This window comes from Octopus sinensis, linkage group LG12 (genome assembly GCF_006345805.1).
Source record: "Octopus sinensis linkage group LG12, ASM634580v1, whole genome shotgun sequence".
In the NCBI taxonomy this organism is placed as follows: Eukaryota; Metazoa; Mollusca; class Cephalopoda; order Octopoda; family Octopodidae; genus Octopus; species Octopus sinensis.
In genome coordinates this window covers 67,599,396-67,615,434 of record NC_043008.1, presented here as the reverse complement: position 1 = coordinate 67,615,434, position 16,039 = coordinate 67,599,396, and the positions used below count along the sequence as shown (strand labels likewise).

The 16,039-nt window shown below is 35.8% G+C and overlaps 1 protein-coding gene across 1 annotated transcript; it reads right to left on the bottom strand.

Moving 5' to 3' along the window:
* Nucleotides 1-862: 862 nt before the first annotated feature.
* LOC115218132 (urease accessory protein UreG) lies at nucleotides 863-15,520 on the bottom strand. Its single transcript, XM_029787929.2, has 7 exons — nucleotides 15,221-15,520; nucleotides 12,824-12,900; nucleotides 6,894-7,015; nucleotides 6,009-6,105; nucleotides 3,812-3,959; nucleotides 2,347-2,450; nucleotides 863-1,536 (listed from the first exon to the last, which is right to left on the bottom strand). The coding sequence occupies exons 2-7, from the start codon at nucleotides 12,875-12,877 to the stop codon at nucleotides 1,387-1,389; spliced, it is 675 nt and encodes a 224-aa protein (XP_029643789.1). The 5' UTR covers nucleotides 12,878-12,900; nucleotides 15,221-15,520; the 3' UTR covers nucleotides 863-1,386.
* Between the last annotated feature and the right edge of the window lie 519 nt (nucleotides 15,521-16,039).

Genomic DNA, 16,039 nt, shown 5'->3' with positions numbered 1-16,039 from the left:
TAAAATTTAGTAATTTATTGCAAAATTTATGTTATACAACGAGGGAAGTGATTCCCAATACCGAAGGGGTAAATATATAATACAATTATTGAAATTTTATAGATCAAAGGGATTAAGGGTTATTAGAAAGCATTATTGAATAAATTTCAAGATAATTGAGAGTAGGCTATGAATGATATGATACCCTGTATAACTCCTACTACCAAAGTGCAGTATGGTATACTTATTATTATCTGCTTCTAAAGTATTTAAATGTACGGGCAGCCCTATGAACACATAACACTCTAAGATCTAATTTATTATTAATTAGGCTTTGTGTATCTCTATATTTAAATATATATATATATTAGGGGGAGAGTTCACGAAAAAACAAAAGACGAAGACAGATGGTGTACAAAACAAACAGATGTATTAGTATAACGCTCATATATATGTGTGTGTGTGTATGTTTATGTATGTTTGTATGTATGCAATGAGTTTCTTTCAGTTTCTGTCTATGAAATCCACTCACAAGGCTTTGGTAGGTTTGAGGCTATAGTAGGGGACTCTTGCCCAACGTGCCACACAGTGGGATTGAACCCAGAACTACATGGTTGGAAAACAATCTTCTTCTTGTTTCATTTCTGCTAATTAATTGCACTTTTATGAATTTAAGCCAAGGCCTGCAATTTTGTGAGAAAAAGCTGCATTGTAGGATGTTCTCATTACCACCATTTATAAAAGTAATACAGGTTTGACATGCGGTGTCTAGGCTGTCTTGGCTGCATGATGGATAGTTGGGCAAAGTTTTGGAGGAATGAAGGATCATGTTATTTGCATAAGGGTGAGTATTGTTGGATGAGGCAGCAAGAAGAAGAAGAGGAACAATTTTAAAACTTTATTGAATTCTAAAACAAACTTAAGACTTTATCATTAAATTTTTTCATCATTATCATCAGCATAATCATGAGAAATACATTTATCATTAGCATATTCATTATTTGGATTGTCATTATCTGCAGCATATTCATCATCAGCATAATCATTAGCCTCATAATTATCTTTAGGAATATTCTTATTATTCATATTTATTATCAGTATAATCATCATTAATTGTTGTGATTAGAGAAGTATTAAACTAATTGTTTATGATGTCTAGTTAGATGGGCCATGTTTCCATGTTCAAATCCTAGTAAAGGACGAATTGGAACATGAATTATTAATTATATTGGACCAGTTCAATTTAGTGAACTTAAAAAAGCTCTCTCTCTCCATGGACCTCGCAAAGTAAAATATATGACACTATCACCATTCTGGTTATTGTTGCTATTGTTGTAGTGACTTCTGAAAATCATTAAATGCTATCTGGAAGTTAACCAAAATGTTGAAAATCTCTCCAAGCTGAGTCTACGGACATTCTGGTGGTATTTGGTTCTTTTGCTGTGAACATTCGCGGACAATACATTCAGCGACATCTTTCATGTCTTCATCATTTTTCACAGAAGTAAACAACAAGGCTCTGTCCATTCGAGTCATTATAACATCACCTTTGAAGTCCTGTTCATTAAAGAAAAAGACAAATAATAATAATCCTTTCTAATATAGCCACAAGGCCTGAAACTTTTTGTGGGGGTGGGGGCGGGAGGCAAGTTGATTACATTGACCTCAGTGCTCAACTGGTACTTCTTTCATTGACCCTGAAAGGATGAAAGACAAAGTCAACCTCAGTGGTATTTGAACTCAGAAGGCAAAGAGGCAAACAATATGTCACTAAACCATTTATCCAACACGCTGTGATTCTGCCTACCAACCACCTTAATAATGATATTAATAATAATACTAATATACAGACAGGTAGGTAAGCAACCAGATTGATTAAGTGGCAGACTGATTTGCTTGGTTGTTTAGGAGACCTATTGAATCAAGTACGTCAACATCAACATCAAAACAAAAATCATATGGAAATTGTACTTATGATACCTGTGCTGGTGGCAGGTAAAAAGCACCATCTGAACATGGCTGATGCCAGCACCGCCTGACTGGCGTTCATGTCAGTGACAAGTAAAAAGCACCAACTGATTGTGGCCGTTTGCCAGCCTCCTCTGGCTCCTGTGCTGGTGGCATGTAAAAAGCACCCACTACACTCACGGAGTGGTTGGCATTAGGAAGGGCATCCAGCTGTAGAAACACTGCCAGATCAGACTGGAGCCTGGCACAGCCTTCTGGCTTCCCAGACCCTAGTCAAACCGTCCAACCCATGCTAGCATGGAAAATGGACGTTAAACGATGACGATGATGATGATGGATGGTTGTTTAAATACTATGACAAAATCTCAATGAAAGCATCTTAAAGTTTCATACACCTACCTCCATATCAATATCCAGTGCTTTTTCCAAATCTATTTTGTTGACTACAAGTAACTCGCAGTAATCATTGCCTGCTATCCGTTTCTTGATAACGTTCTTGCCACCTAGAAAACAGAAATTATTGTAATTATTAACATTATTATTGAGTGAGAGAGCCCAACATACCAATCATGACTACCCATCTGATAAGGGTACACCAGGCACATGCATCACAACCATATGTGCATGACACAATGACCTCAAATCAAGATGAACAGCCCAAAACCTTGCAGGTGGGGGTCCAGTTAGAATTTTCTTCATGTCAAGTAGCTCATCCTGCTCAAAATGTCCCTGAATAAGGGTTATTTTAGGATGAGGAATGAAGTATCCATGTTACCAGTGGTGAATTATTCAAACCCTATAAAATTGCTCCCCCACTACTTCTGCTCATGATAAGAGATGCACATATCATCAGCCACTAAGGGACATACTCAACTGGTTAAGGTGAAGCAACTAATAAGCAAATCTGTGATATTGAACAGAATATTTGCTGTAGCCCATCTTATACACCAAGACAAAACAATGTACATGATTGCACTTCCAATCAGTTAAGATCAAAAGCCTTGAGAGCCACTGTCCAGTACTGCATCAGGGCATTATTATTAATTCCAGATCTTGTACATATAGTAGAAAGGATTATTATTGTTATTATTATTATTATTATTATTATTATTATTATTATTATTATTATTATGTTTTGGTGAGGTACCATGCAACTGAAAACCCCAATGTGTTGTTGTTGTGGTTGTTGTTGTTATCATTATTATTATTATTATTATTATTATTATTAAGGCAGTGAGTAGGCAGAATCATTAGCATCCCAGGCATCCCCCAGTATGCTAATGACTCTGCCAGCACACTGCCTTAATAACAACAACAACAACATCTACCAAGGGCACAAGGCCTGAAATTTGAGGGAAGAGACTAGTCAATTAAATTGACCCCCAGTGTTTCACTGGTACTTAGTTTATTGACCCCCGAAAGGATGATGAGCAAAGTTGACCTTGGTAGAATTTGAACTCAGAATGTAGCGGCAGACAAAATACCTATTTCTTTACTGCTCACAAGGGGCTACACACAGGGGACAAACAAGGACAGACAAATGGATTAAGTCGATTATATTGACCCCAGTGCATAACTGGTACTTATTTAATTGACCCCAAAAGGATGAAAAGCAAAGTTGACCTCGACGGAATTTGAACTCAGAATGCAGCGGCAGACGAAATACCGCTAAGCATTTCGCCCAGTGTGCTAACGACTCTGCCAGCTCACCACCTTCCTCATATTAATCATAATGGATACAAAGATGTCTCATGTTTTCAAACATGGATTTGAGGATCAATTGTAATAAATATTTACAACATAAATAAATAATTGATAAAAACTAAAAACAAAAATTGTGTGAGAAGCTGTAAGGGAATCAAACCTGCAATGTCAATGACTAAAATGGTATAATCCACCAAATCTCTGTCAAAATGTGCTGCAAGACAATCCCCAGCAGATTCTAATAGAATTATTTCAGGTTGAAAGAGTTTGGTCAATTCTTTGATTTCTTTCAGATTTACATCAAGATTCTATATATAAAAAAAAAAAAAGAAAATACAGAAAAAACATAAACAATGTGTGAGAATTTGAAAGTATGAGAATGATGATGATGACAGTGGTGATAGTGGTGGTTATGATGATGATGATGCCAATGAAGATGATGATGGTGATAGCAATGAGATATACAATGCAAAAATTCTTTAAACAAATATATTTTATAAAGAAATCATTTACATTTACTAATTAATCAAATCTATCTACACAGTGAACCTGTATCCATATCAGCTCGAAAAACTACTAATCTATATCGTTTTCTTTTAATCTTTTTTACTTGTTTCAGTCACTGTACTGTGGTCATGCTGGAGCACCACTTTGAAGGATTTTAGTCAAATGAATCAACACCAAAACTTATTTTTAAGCTTGGTATGTATATCATCAATTTATTTTTGCCAAGCAGCTAAGTTATGGGGACATAAACAAACCTTCACCAGTTGTCAGACAGTAGTGGGGGATAAACACACACACATATGTACATATGTACATATATTATATAATACACACGCACACACACATACACATACATGCATATATATATAAAAGATGAAGGTGGAAATAGCACAGAAGTAAATCAAAGACATTTCAATTTAGAAAGAATTGAATAAAATGATTTAAAAACGATATAAAGAAAGTATAAAATATTACCAGTTTCATTGATGAATGTCATTCTATCAAATATTCATAAAAATTTATAAAAAACTTGAGGTAAAATAGTTTATCTCCAGGATTTTTTTTATTGAAGTCTTCTTTAAATATAGTCTGGTACAGAGTTCAATGTGTTAGAGAGAAAGAGAAGGGGTGGAGTTGTCTATTGTCTAAAAAAATCTCATTATTGTAGTTTTGATATGTTTTTGTATCTATTTTAAAAATATATATATATATATATAGATGGGCTTCTTACAGTTTCCGTTGGAAAGCAAACTTCTTATATATATATATATATATATATATATATATATATATATATATATATATATATACAACAAGCTCCTTTTAGTTTCTATCTACCAAACCCACTCATAAGGATTTGGTCGGCCTGGGATTATAACAGAGGACATTTATTCAAGGTTCATGCAGCAGAACTAAACCCAGAATCCTAAAGTTGAGAATTGAATCTTTACAACACAGTCATGCCTGCACTTGTATAACAGATAAAAACTGAAAATATTTTTAAATAGACACAAAAACATATCATATGATAATGATAATAATAATAATAATAATGATAATTCTTTCTGCTATAGTACTTAACTGGTGCTTATTTCATCAACCTTGAAAGGATTGAAGGCAAAGTTGACCTTGGCAAATTTTAACGGTTGTGATAGGCAAAATACCACAAAGCATTTCATTCAGCATGCTAACGATTCTGCCTGCTCACCACCTTATTATTATTATAATAATAATATGGCCTGATCGCTTAGCCAGCGGGGTGGCGTCATTTGAAGGCTAAAACAATGTGAAGCGCATTGTGACCAGCGTCGTGTAGCAACATCTGATAGCCTGGTCGATCACGATGATGATGATTAATAATGATAATAATAATAATAATAATAATAATAATAATAATAATAATAATAATAATAATAATGATGATAATAATAATAATAATGGTGATGATGATGATAATAATAATAATAATAATAATAATCCTCAATGTCTTAGCAATAATCATAATATTGCTTTCAAATTTTAGGCACAAGGCCAGCCAGTTCATGGAAGGAGATAAGTCAATAACATCAGCCCAGTGTTGCACAAAAATATGAAATCAGTTGATTTAAAAGGGAAATGGACAGAAAAATGGAACACAATAAGATTAAGCACACAAAATAACAAAATCCCGTAATTCAATAGAAATTATTCACACATCTAATCAACCCTAAAAGATGAAAAGCAAAATCAAGCCCAGCAGGACTGGAACTCAGAACATAAAGACAGACAAAATGCTGCCAAATATTTTGCCACCTTAATAGTAATACTAATAATAGGATAGAAAAAAAAAGTAAAAGAAAACACAACATTACTTTATTCATGACTTCCAATGGACATCCTTCTGTTACGACAGAACGAACTTTCTCTTTTGGAATAGCATTTTGTTGAATCAAGATGTCAGCATCAATACTGAAGAATAAATGTGTATATTTATACAATAATAACAATAATAATAATAATAATGAAAATAATAACGAAAATTTTAGAAAATAAAAATAAGAAATAAGTGGAAATTTTACCGGTGAGTGTGTTAAATAATAAGGCACTATAAGAGAATGACTCTCCCCAGACACAACAGAATATGCTTCAACACACGAACTCATATAAAGAATCTTGCAAACCAAATCCCAAAACAAAAAATAATAATGAAATTATTGTGTATAGTGCTCAGGTGCACTACATCTCATCAATGTACAATACATAGAATTATGTACAAAAGTCAGGAACGTGAAGTGTATGAGACATGATATATGTGTCCATGTGTATGAGGGGGGATATTAGGTGTAATGTTGGCAAATTTCATGAAGCACGGAGGTTTTAAAGGATGCAATGTCTTGGCAACTAACAACTGATACAGGTAGTTTGTCCCATGCTTCAGTAACTCTGAGTGTGGAAAAATGTTTTGGAAAGTCATGGGAGCTGTGCTATTTTCTGACTTGGTAGGCAAGGTCACATATGTTAGACACATGGAACTCAAAAAGGTGCTCCAGGGGGCTGTTGGAACGAGGGTTAATATTTTTGTGGATGTTTGCCAAGTCAGTTGCCAGACATCAAAGCTTCAATGTATCTATGCACAGGGAAGCAAGGCATTCAGATGATGTCAATAGGCAATCTACATCTATTAAAAACACAGACTACTTTGATGTGTTAATAATTCTAAAGTAATTTTAAAGTAATCTTTCTAAAACACTACTCACGTGCTGTAGAAATCATTGGTTACAACACAGATATTGCGATCTTTCAGAATCTTACACACAGCAAGGATAATGGCGGTTTTCCCTGAGCCAACTGGACCATGAATGCCCACTGTAAATGCTCGCTGAAATAGAACATTAGTTATTTTATACAATTTTGCTTTACTTTTTTGTTTGGCGAAAATATCATTTACAGTTACTATGGTTTCAGGTGGGGGATAATGAAGAAGACTATAGATTTATAGTTGCTATGGTTTCAGGCAGTGGGGTAATGAGGAGGACCACAGATTTATAGTTGTCATTGTTTCAGGTGGTGGAATAGTGAAGGGGACCAGTGTCACCTTAAGATATAGGGACACTGGCAACTGTTTGGTAGTCCCAAACAGATCTAGAGATCCACTGCTAATCTGTATTATGGTTGTATATGTATGAACCCCAAAGGATTACTTTACCTGAGTGGCTTATAATGCTGTTATGATGGCCCTCGGAGAGACTTATGATTATCTTTGCTCTAATTTCACTTAGCGCAACAGTGAGGAAAACTACCAACCAAACCATTGTAAGATCAAGCCTTGCAGTTACATTGCAGTTGTTGTTGTTGCTGAGATAATTGTTACTAAATCACAAGGATGTATAGATACAATGTTCAGTTGTGGTTTGTATAGGCACAGGAGTGGCTGTGTGGTAAGTAGCTTGCTTACCAACGACATGGTTTCAGTTCAGTCCCACTGGCTGACACCTTGGGCAAGTGTCTTCTACTATAGCCTCGGGTCGACCAAAGCCTTGTGAGTGGATTTGGTTGACGGAAACTGAAAGAAGCCTGTCGTATATATGTATATGTATATGTGTGTGTGTGTCTGTGTTTGTGTGTCTGTGTTTGTCCCCCCACCATCACTTGACAACCGATGCTGGTGTGTCTACATTCCCATAACTTAACGGTTTGGCAAAAGAGACCAATAGAATAAGTACTAGGCTTACAAAGAATAAGTCCTGGGGTCGATTTGCTCGACTAAAGGTGGTGCTCCAGCATGGCCACAGTCAAATGACTGAAACAAGTAAAAGAGTAAAAGAGTATATATCATGAAGGATTTGAGAGGTGCCAATCTCACTGGATGGGCTTGCAAAAAAAAAAAGAAAAGGAAAATCAAATAAATTCATTGATTTGGAAAAGAAAGTTATTTAAATCTACTTAAAACTCCTCTATGAATTAAAGGTTGTTGACTCAGGTCACCACCACCACCATCAAATGTTTCTCAGTATTCTGTATTTTATCTTATTTCACTAATAAATATCTTATTGGTGTGTTGCTGGTAGAATTTCTTGTGATGTGTGGAATTAAAATTCAGAAATGCCAAACATTGAAACACTTGTAGTAAAGATTGTTTGCCAACATAACATGGCAGTCCTGGTTTAGGACTAATGTTGCTGTAATTTAGCCCCAGGAGACATCTTGTCTCCAGCTGGCTATACAACACAGTCTGTGTCCTTATATTTTCAAACAAGATCACAGATCATGTCGTATAGCCAGCTGGAGATGATATCTCCTGGGGCTAAATTACAGCAACATTAGTCCTAATATCATATAGCCAGCTGGAGATGATGTCTCCTGGGGCTAAATTATAGCAACATTAGTCCTAATTAGTGCCATGTTGTGTTGGCAAACAATCTTTACTACAAAGTACTGTTGCTGAATATTTCATGTTGATAATGATAAACATAGCAATAGATTATACAACACTTTCTCAACCCAAATTATCTGAAGTTCAGTTGACTGATAAGTAATTAACATTTAGATCATCAATAAATGGCATAACACCGCTGACAGAAACTCTAATTTAATAATCACCTGTATAAATGTTAGGTTGTTTTCTCTAATCATGCTTTACATCATGTATATATATGCGTATAATAAGGGATGACCACTAAGTGGACATCCAATATGCTAGAAGAAGATCACCTACGATCTAACCACAAAGAAAAGAATGTTCTCTAGAGAAATTCAGCAAACACCAGAACATAAGCTGGTAAGACAGATGTTCTAGTGTTTGCTGAATTTCTTTAGAGAACATTCTTTTCTTTGTGGTTAGATCGTAGGTGATCTTCTTCTAGCATATTGGATGTCCACTTAATGGTCATCTCTTATTATACACAGGTATTACAATTTTTCTGAATTTTCAGATTTTTCTTTATGCTAAGTCTACTGATTTTAAATTGATGTTAATTAAATTAATATTCAATTTATCACCCTTTTATATATATATATATATATATATATATATATATAATTGCAGCATGGCAGGTGTTTATAAGCCATTTTAGAAACACACAAAAACCGTTAGATTCACTTCAACATTTAAATTTAATTTGTCAAAATATTTTTGTCGCTTTGAGACTGCAACCTGTTCACTGACAAAACTTCGTGCTACACTTGGTGACTTGGTGAGAGAGAGAGTGAGGGAAGGAAAGGGGCATAACTCTAGCTTGGTACCCCACCACCTGTTTTGAAAGTTTTTGATGGAGCAGACTGCAATTATTTTGAAAACATTTAGTAAAATAATAACATATATTTATTGAAAATACATAAATGAGACATTTATTTTATCAAATTTTATTTTAAGGTAATATTTTTCTTTTCAAAATTAGTTTCAATTTCATCATTTTGTATAAGCACCAAGACGTTTGATACAAATTCAATTTTAATTATTATATGTATCATATTTCCAGATGGGGGCTGCACAGAAAGAAGTTTGCTTCCCAACCACATGGTTCCGGCTTTCAATCCCAGCGTGCGCACCTTGGGCATGTGTCTTCTGCTATAGCCTCAGGCCAACCAAGGACTTATGAGTGAATTTGGTAGAAGAAAACTTGTCTTCACATTGCATGATAATCATAAATAAATGTTACTGTTGTACAAGCAGTGTCACTCATTTCCAATCTTCTTTGAAAACATGTCTTGTCATGAGGGAAAATTACCTTACTCTAAAATAGATGTGGGTTGGTGACAGGAAAAGCTTTTGGTCACGCTTCAACAAATTCCACCTGTCCCATGCAGGTATGGAAAAATGAACATTGAAACAACGACGATGAGTTTCCAGTAATTTCTGCTGGACTGTATCGTTTGTTCATCATTAAAATTGCAGCCAAATTTGTCTTTATATAGCATGGATCATGTCCATTAAGTTCACTGTTTTCCAATAAAATAGTTTTTAGCTATTAATGGTGAGATACTTTGGGTATATTTTCTCAGTGAACTTTTCTCATGGTGAACTTTCTTCACAGTGAATTGATGGCAGTGAGCTTACCTGTAATCAGTACTGGTATATAGTTAAATTGTGGAAGCACATGGCCGAGTGGTTAGAACAGCGGACTCATGGTCGAGGGATCGCAGGTTTGAATCTCAGACCGGGTGATATGTGTTTTTATGAATGAAACACTTAAGCTCCATGCGGCTCCGGCAGAAGGTAATGGCAAACTTCTGCTGACTCTTTCGCCACAACTTTCTCCCACTCTTTCCTCATGCAACTTGCAGATCACCTGCGACGGACCAGTGTCCCATCCAGGTGAGGAACCTATATGCTAAGGAAACCGTCCCTTATAAGTCAGGTATGGCTCAAGAAGGAACAAACAAATAGTTAAACTGGGTTTATAGAATTTAGCATCATAGATGTATTTTATTCCATACTTTAAAGAAAAGTGATGGAAATTTGCAACATTCACAAGAGTTGCTCTTTGTGGAATCTCTGTCAGTTGCTTATCAAGAAAGAGCTGTGATTAGTTGTGTTTGAAAGTTTACTGACCAATAAAGAGATTATCAATTTTTATTCTGTACTAGAATGTTACCAGTCATATGACTGGTACATTTGAAAATATATGTTTGCTAACATGGGTATTATCTTTTATATTATATCTTTCTTCTTGTTTCAGTGGCCACACTGGGGCAATGCACTGAAGAATTTTAGTCTAACAAATTGACCCTAGTACTTATAATTAATTATTTTTTTAAGTTCGGTACTCATTCTATTGGTCTCTTATTAAACTGTTAAGTTACAGGGATGTAAACACAACATCACCAGTTGTCAGCGGTGGTTCAGGATAAACTCACACATACACATACAATGGCCTTTTAGTTTCCATCTACTGAATCTACTCACAAACCTTTAGTCGGCCTGAGGCTATAGCAGAAGACATTTGCCCAAGTGCCATGCTGTGGAGCTGAACCTGGAACCATCTGACTGTGAAGCAATCTTCTTACCATACAGCCATGCCTGGAAATATGGCACACATACAATAATTAAAATTTAACCTTTATCAAATTCCTTGGTGCTTATGTAAAAGGAGGAAATGAAGACTAATTTTCAAAAGGAAAATATTACCTTAAAATAAAATGAAAATAAACAATCTCACTAGTATGATAATGATTTATAACCATCATGTGATGTCTAAAGAAGAATACACATAAACTCACACACAAATATGTACACATATATATCTGTTACTTTTACTTGCTTCAGTCATTAGACTGTGGCTATGCTGGGGTACCACCTTGAAGGACTTTTGTTAGTTAAATGAATCAAACCTAGTACTTATAATTTTTTAAGCCTGGTGATACTTATTCAAATGTTCTCTTTTGCCAAACCGCTAAATTACGGGGATGTAAATGCACCAACACTGGTTGCCAAGTGATAGTGGAGGACAAAGAGACACAAAAACACACACGCACACATCATCATCATCATCATCATCATCATCATCATTTAACGTCCGCTTTCCATGGGTTGGACGATTTGACTGAGGACTGGCAAACCAGATGGCTGCACCAGACTCCAATCTGATCTGGCAGAGTTTCTACAGCTGGATGCCCTTCCTAATACCAACCACTCCAAGAGTGTAGTGGGTGCTTTTATGTGCTACCGGCATGAGGATCAGTCAGGCGGTACTAGCAACGGCCATGCTCAAATGGTGCTTTTTACGTGCCACCTACACAGGAGTCAGTCCAGCAGCACTGGCAACGACCTCACTCAAATGTTTTTTCTCGTGATACCGGCCAAGTGCCAGTAAGGTGACGCTGGTAACTATCACACTCAAGTGGTGCTTTTTATGTGTCACTGGCATGGAAGCCAGTTAGCTGCTCTGGCAACGATCACGCGTGGATGGTGCTCTTAGCACTCCACAAGCACAGATGCCATATATGTTAGGCTTCTTTCAGTTTCTGTCTACCAAATACACTCACAAGGCTTTGGTCAGCCCAATGCTATAGTAGAAGACACTTGTCCAAAGTACCATGCAGTGGGACTGAACCCAGAACCATGTGGTTGGGAAGCAAGTTTCTTATCACACAACCACATCTACACAGACATCTTTCAAGTTTCATCTATCAAATCCACTTACAAGACATAAGTTGATTTGGGGCTATAATAGAAGATATCTGCCCAAGGTGCTGTGCAGTGGGTCTGAACCCAAGACCACAGACTTGTGAAAGCAAAAACTTCTTAACCACACTGTCACTCCTGCATCTATTACTTGTTTCAGTCATTTGACTGCAGCCATGCTGGGGCACTGCCTTGAAGAATTTTTTAGTCAAATGAATTACCCCTAATACGTATTTTTCTTTTAAGCCTGGTGTTCATTCAATCAGTCACTTTTGCTCAACCACTAAGTTATGGGGACAGAAACACACCGGCACCAGTTGTCAAACAGTGGTGAAGGACAAACACAAACACAAAGATGCACACACATATAAACAGACAAGATGCTTGCCCAAGGTGCCTTGCAGTGGGACTGAACCTGGAACCATGTAGGTGGGAAGCAAGCTTCTTACCACACAGCCACACCTTCTCTTCCAGAGAAAAATGTCAGACGAGTGACAAATAGAAATAGAGAAATAGTAATGTAAAAAATATCAAGAACATTTTGAATTGTGTTAGGATCCTTACTTCATTCCAGTTGGTTCGGTAGAAATTCTGATCCGGTATTCTTCTGCCTGCCATTATTATATAAATGAATAACAGGTCTAAAAAAGAGACATAAAATGTCATATGAGAGAGAGAGAGAGAGAGAGAGAGAGAGATAATGTCAACCTGTTTGCAGCCATGTTTGTTGAAATACACTATTTTTATTTCAATTAACTTTGAAAATGATGAAGAATATAGTAACATAGCTTTGTCATTAATAAGCTGGTGTTTGGAACATAAATTAACAGGAAATTTTGATGGAAGTTTTAATTTAGATTATTTTAATACCAGAAATTTGTGTCATAAAACGAAGGGTGATCTATAGCAGGTATAGCAGCTTGGGCTGGCAGGTATAGCGGTGGGCTGGCAGAATCGTTAGCACGCCGGGCGAAATGCTTAGCGGTATTTCATCTGCTGTTACGTTCTGGGTTCAAATTCCGCTGAGGTCAGCTTTGCCTTTCATCCTTTCGGGGTCGATAATTTAAGTATCAGTTGCGCACTGGGGTCGATATAATCGACTTAATCCGTTTGTCAGTCCTTGTTTGTCCCCTCTGTGTTTATCCGCTTGTGGTTAGTAAAGTAATAGGTATAGCAGCTTGGTATCACAAGTATTAGGCACTAAACTGGCTGCACACCAAGAATTTCGTTTTATAATCAAAATGTTTCAAGTTTCATCTCCTGACATGACACATTGGGGCACAAACATAGATTAAGGAAAGCCTTGAGTGAAATTAAATTGCATGGTCATCATCATCATCATTTTTTTCATGTCTGTCTTCCATACTGGCATGGGTTGGATGGTTTGACAAAATTCAAAGAGCCAGAGACTGTTAACCTCCAATGTCTATTTTTTAGGCCCAGTTTCTACACAGGGATCCCCTTCCTAGTGCCATTGACTTTTACATTTTTTTTCTCAGAAAACATACATTTTTTTTTGTTCACTTGGCATTATCAAATTAGAACCTTTTGGTAGCCTTCTTGATGCCAACCTGCTTCAGAACACACTTGGTTCTATGATACAAATTTCATATTAAAACTTTCCATTAAAATTCTTTTCTAATTTATGCTTCAACCTTCAGCTTAAAAACGACAATTCTATTTTATTAAATTCTTCAATATTTTTAGAGGTGAATGAAACAAAGGCAGTGTATTTTGACAGAAATATGGTACAAAAATTAAAAAGATCTACTATATTAATATATTTGCATATTCGTTCCGTTAATCATGGTACCCAAATCTATTTTTGTATTTTCCCGGATTTTAATTTTCATTAGCAATCCCGCAGTTATAAGTTAGTTATGACCGAAGATCGCTATTCATAATTTCTGTTGTTGAAAACATCGGAATCCGAGTAATACCGCCCGCCTTTACTGCCCTTTTTTGTGAGCGAGTGGAGGTGCCTATTCGATAAAATTATCATGGAATGATTATAATTTATCGCTATAACTACGAATGATTTATTATTAAAATACGAAGACAGAAGAATGTAATCGAAAACTGAATTTTTGAATTGCAAGCAGTGTGTAATAGATTTCAAAAAACAAAAAAATCGTATAAGTATGTTATTTTGATGATAACTGATTCAGCTTGGCGTGACATTTCTGTTTTTTAACTCTCCTTCAATTTTTTCTATTATGTTGATGCATCATTGGAATCAACAAGTACTGAATACTGTGGCAGTTGCTGGGTAGACATACCAACAATACGCACACTTTATATTTTATCGCGTCATCTCCCTGGCGATTATTACCAAATTGCTTCGCCCCTCATGCGAAAGATAGCCCAATACTTGAATACAAAAAAATAAAAGAAACCCAGCGAATATCAATTTAATATTAGTAGTCGCTTCGAGCAATTTGTCGGTTAACTAGATCCTTGAACTACTACACTGTGCTATTAGATACTTTCTGAAATACACTTTCTAACAAAAAAATATGTACTTTCTAACAAAAAAGAATTATTGTAGAAAAGGCAGGATGTTTTTTAATTGCTTATAATAATAGGACAGTTCAATCGGGGTGGAGTTAGGACTAAATAACTACAGATTGTTCGGATAATGCCGTGTATGTTACATACAACTACTAAAGACAAAAAAAAAGTTAACGATCATTCGAATTAATGATTATCGAATTTAACAAGAAAGTATTTTAAGGATTTACTGTAATTTGACGGTTTTTATGTTTATATTTTAATTACTCTACACTGAAAAAATATTAATACGAAATTCCTTTGGTCTGCATTGGCCAATAATTAAGAGACCGATGCTAAACAGGAATCAGAAAACAACGTAAGCGATGCATTAAAGTACAATTCTTTGATAGATTCCAATAAATGTTCGAGTTACTTCATTAATGACATATCTGTAACCATAAAACTTACCTTTAAAATTAGAAACACAACTTCCCGTTATATTTGACTAACTATAGCAGCTCGGAACAGCAATAAGTTTGCGATAATAATTGAAAAAAAAAAGTCTTTCTGGACTTTGATCAAACAATTCGGATAAAAAATTATAATGAAAATTAAAAAAGATCGGATAAAGAAAAGTTATTGGTATTTTTCTGTTAAAAAATATTAACATAGATTTGTTTTTAGTCAACGGAATATATTTTAAGGGATCAGTAGCAGTCTTTATTTAAACAATTATTAAGCCCTTGCCACTAGCTGGTGCTGATCGGTGTGTGTGTGGGCGTCTATTTATAGCATTTTTCCCGTCCTACTTTTTTAATTCTTCTCATTGGCAGACAAGAATTGACCTCGTTTGCGATTTCATATCCTCTTTTACTTGTTTCAGTCATTTGACTGTGGCCATGCTGGAGCACCGCCTATAGTCGAGCGAATAGACCCCAGAACTTATTCTTTGTAAGCCTAGTACTTATTCTATCGGTTACTTTTGCCGAACCGCTAGATTACGGAGACGTAAACACGCCATCATCGGTTGTCAAGCAATGTTGGGGGGACAAACACACAAGAATATACTCACATACATACATATATATGTATATACATGTATACGACGGGCTTCTCTCAGTTTCCGTCTACCAGATCCACTCACAAAGCTTTGGTCGGCCCGAGGCTATAGTAGAAGACACTTGCCCAAGGTACCACGCAGTGGGACTGAACCCTGAACCATGTGGTTCGTAAGCAAGCTACTTACCACGCAGCCACTCCTATATATATATATATTGTTCCTTTTGG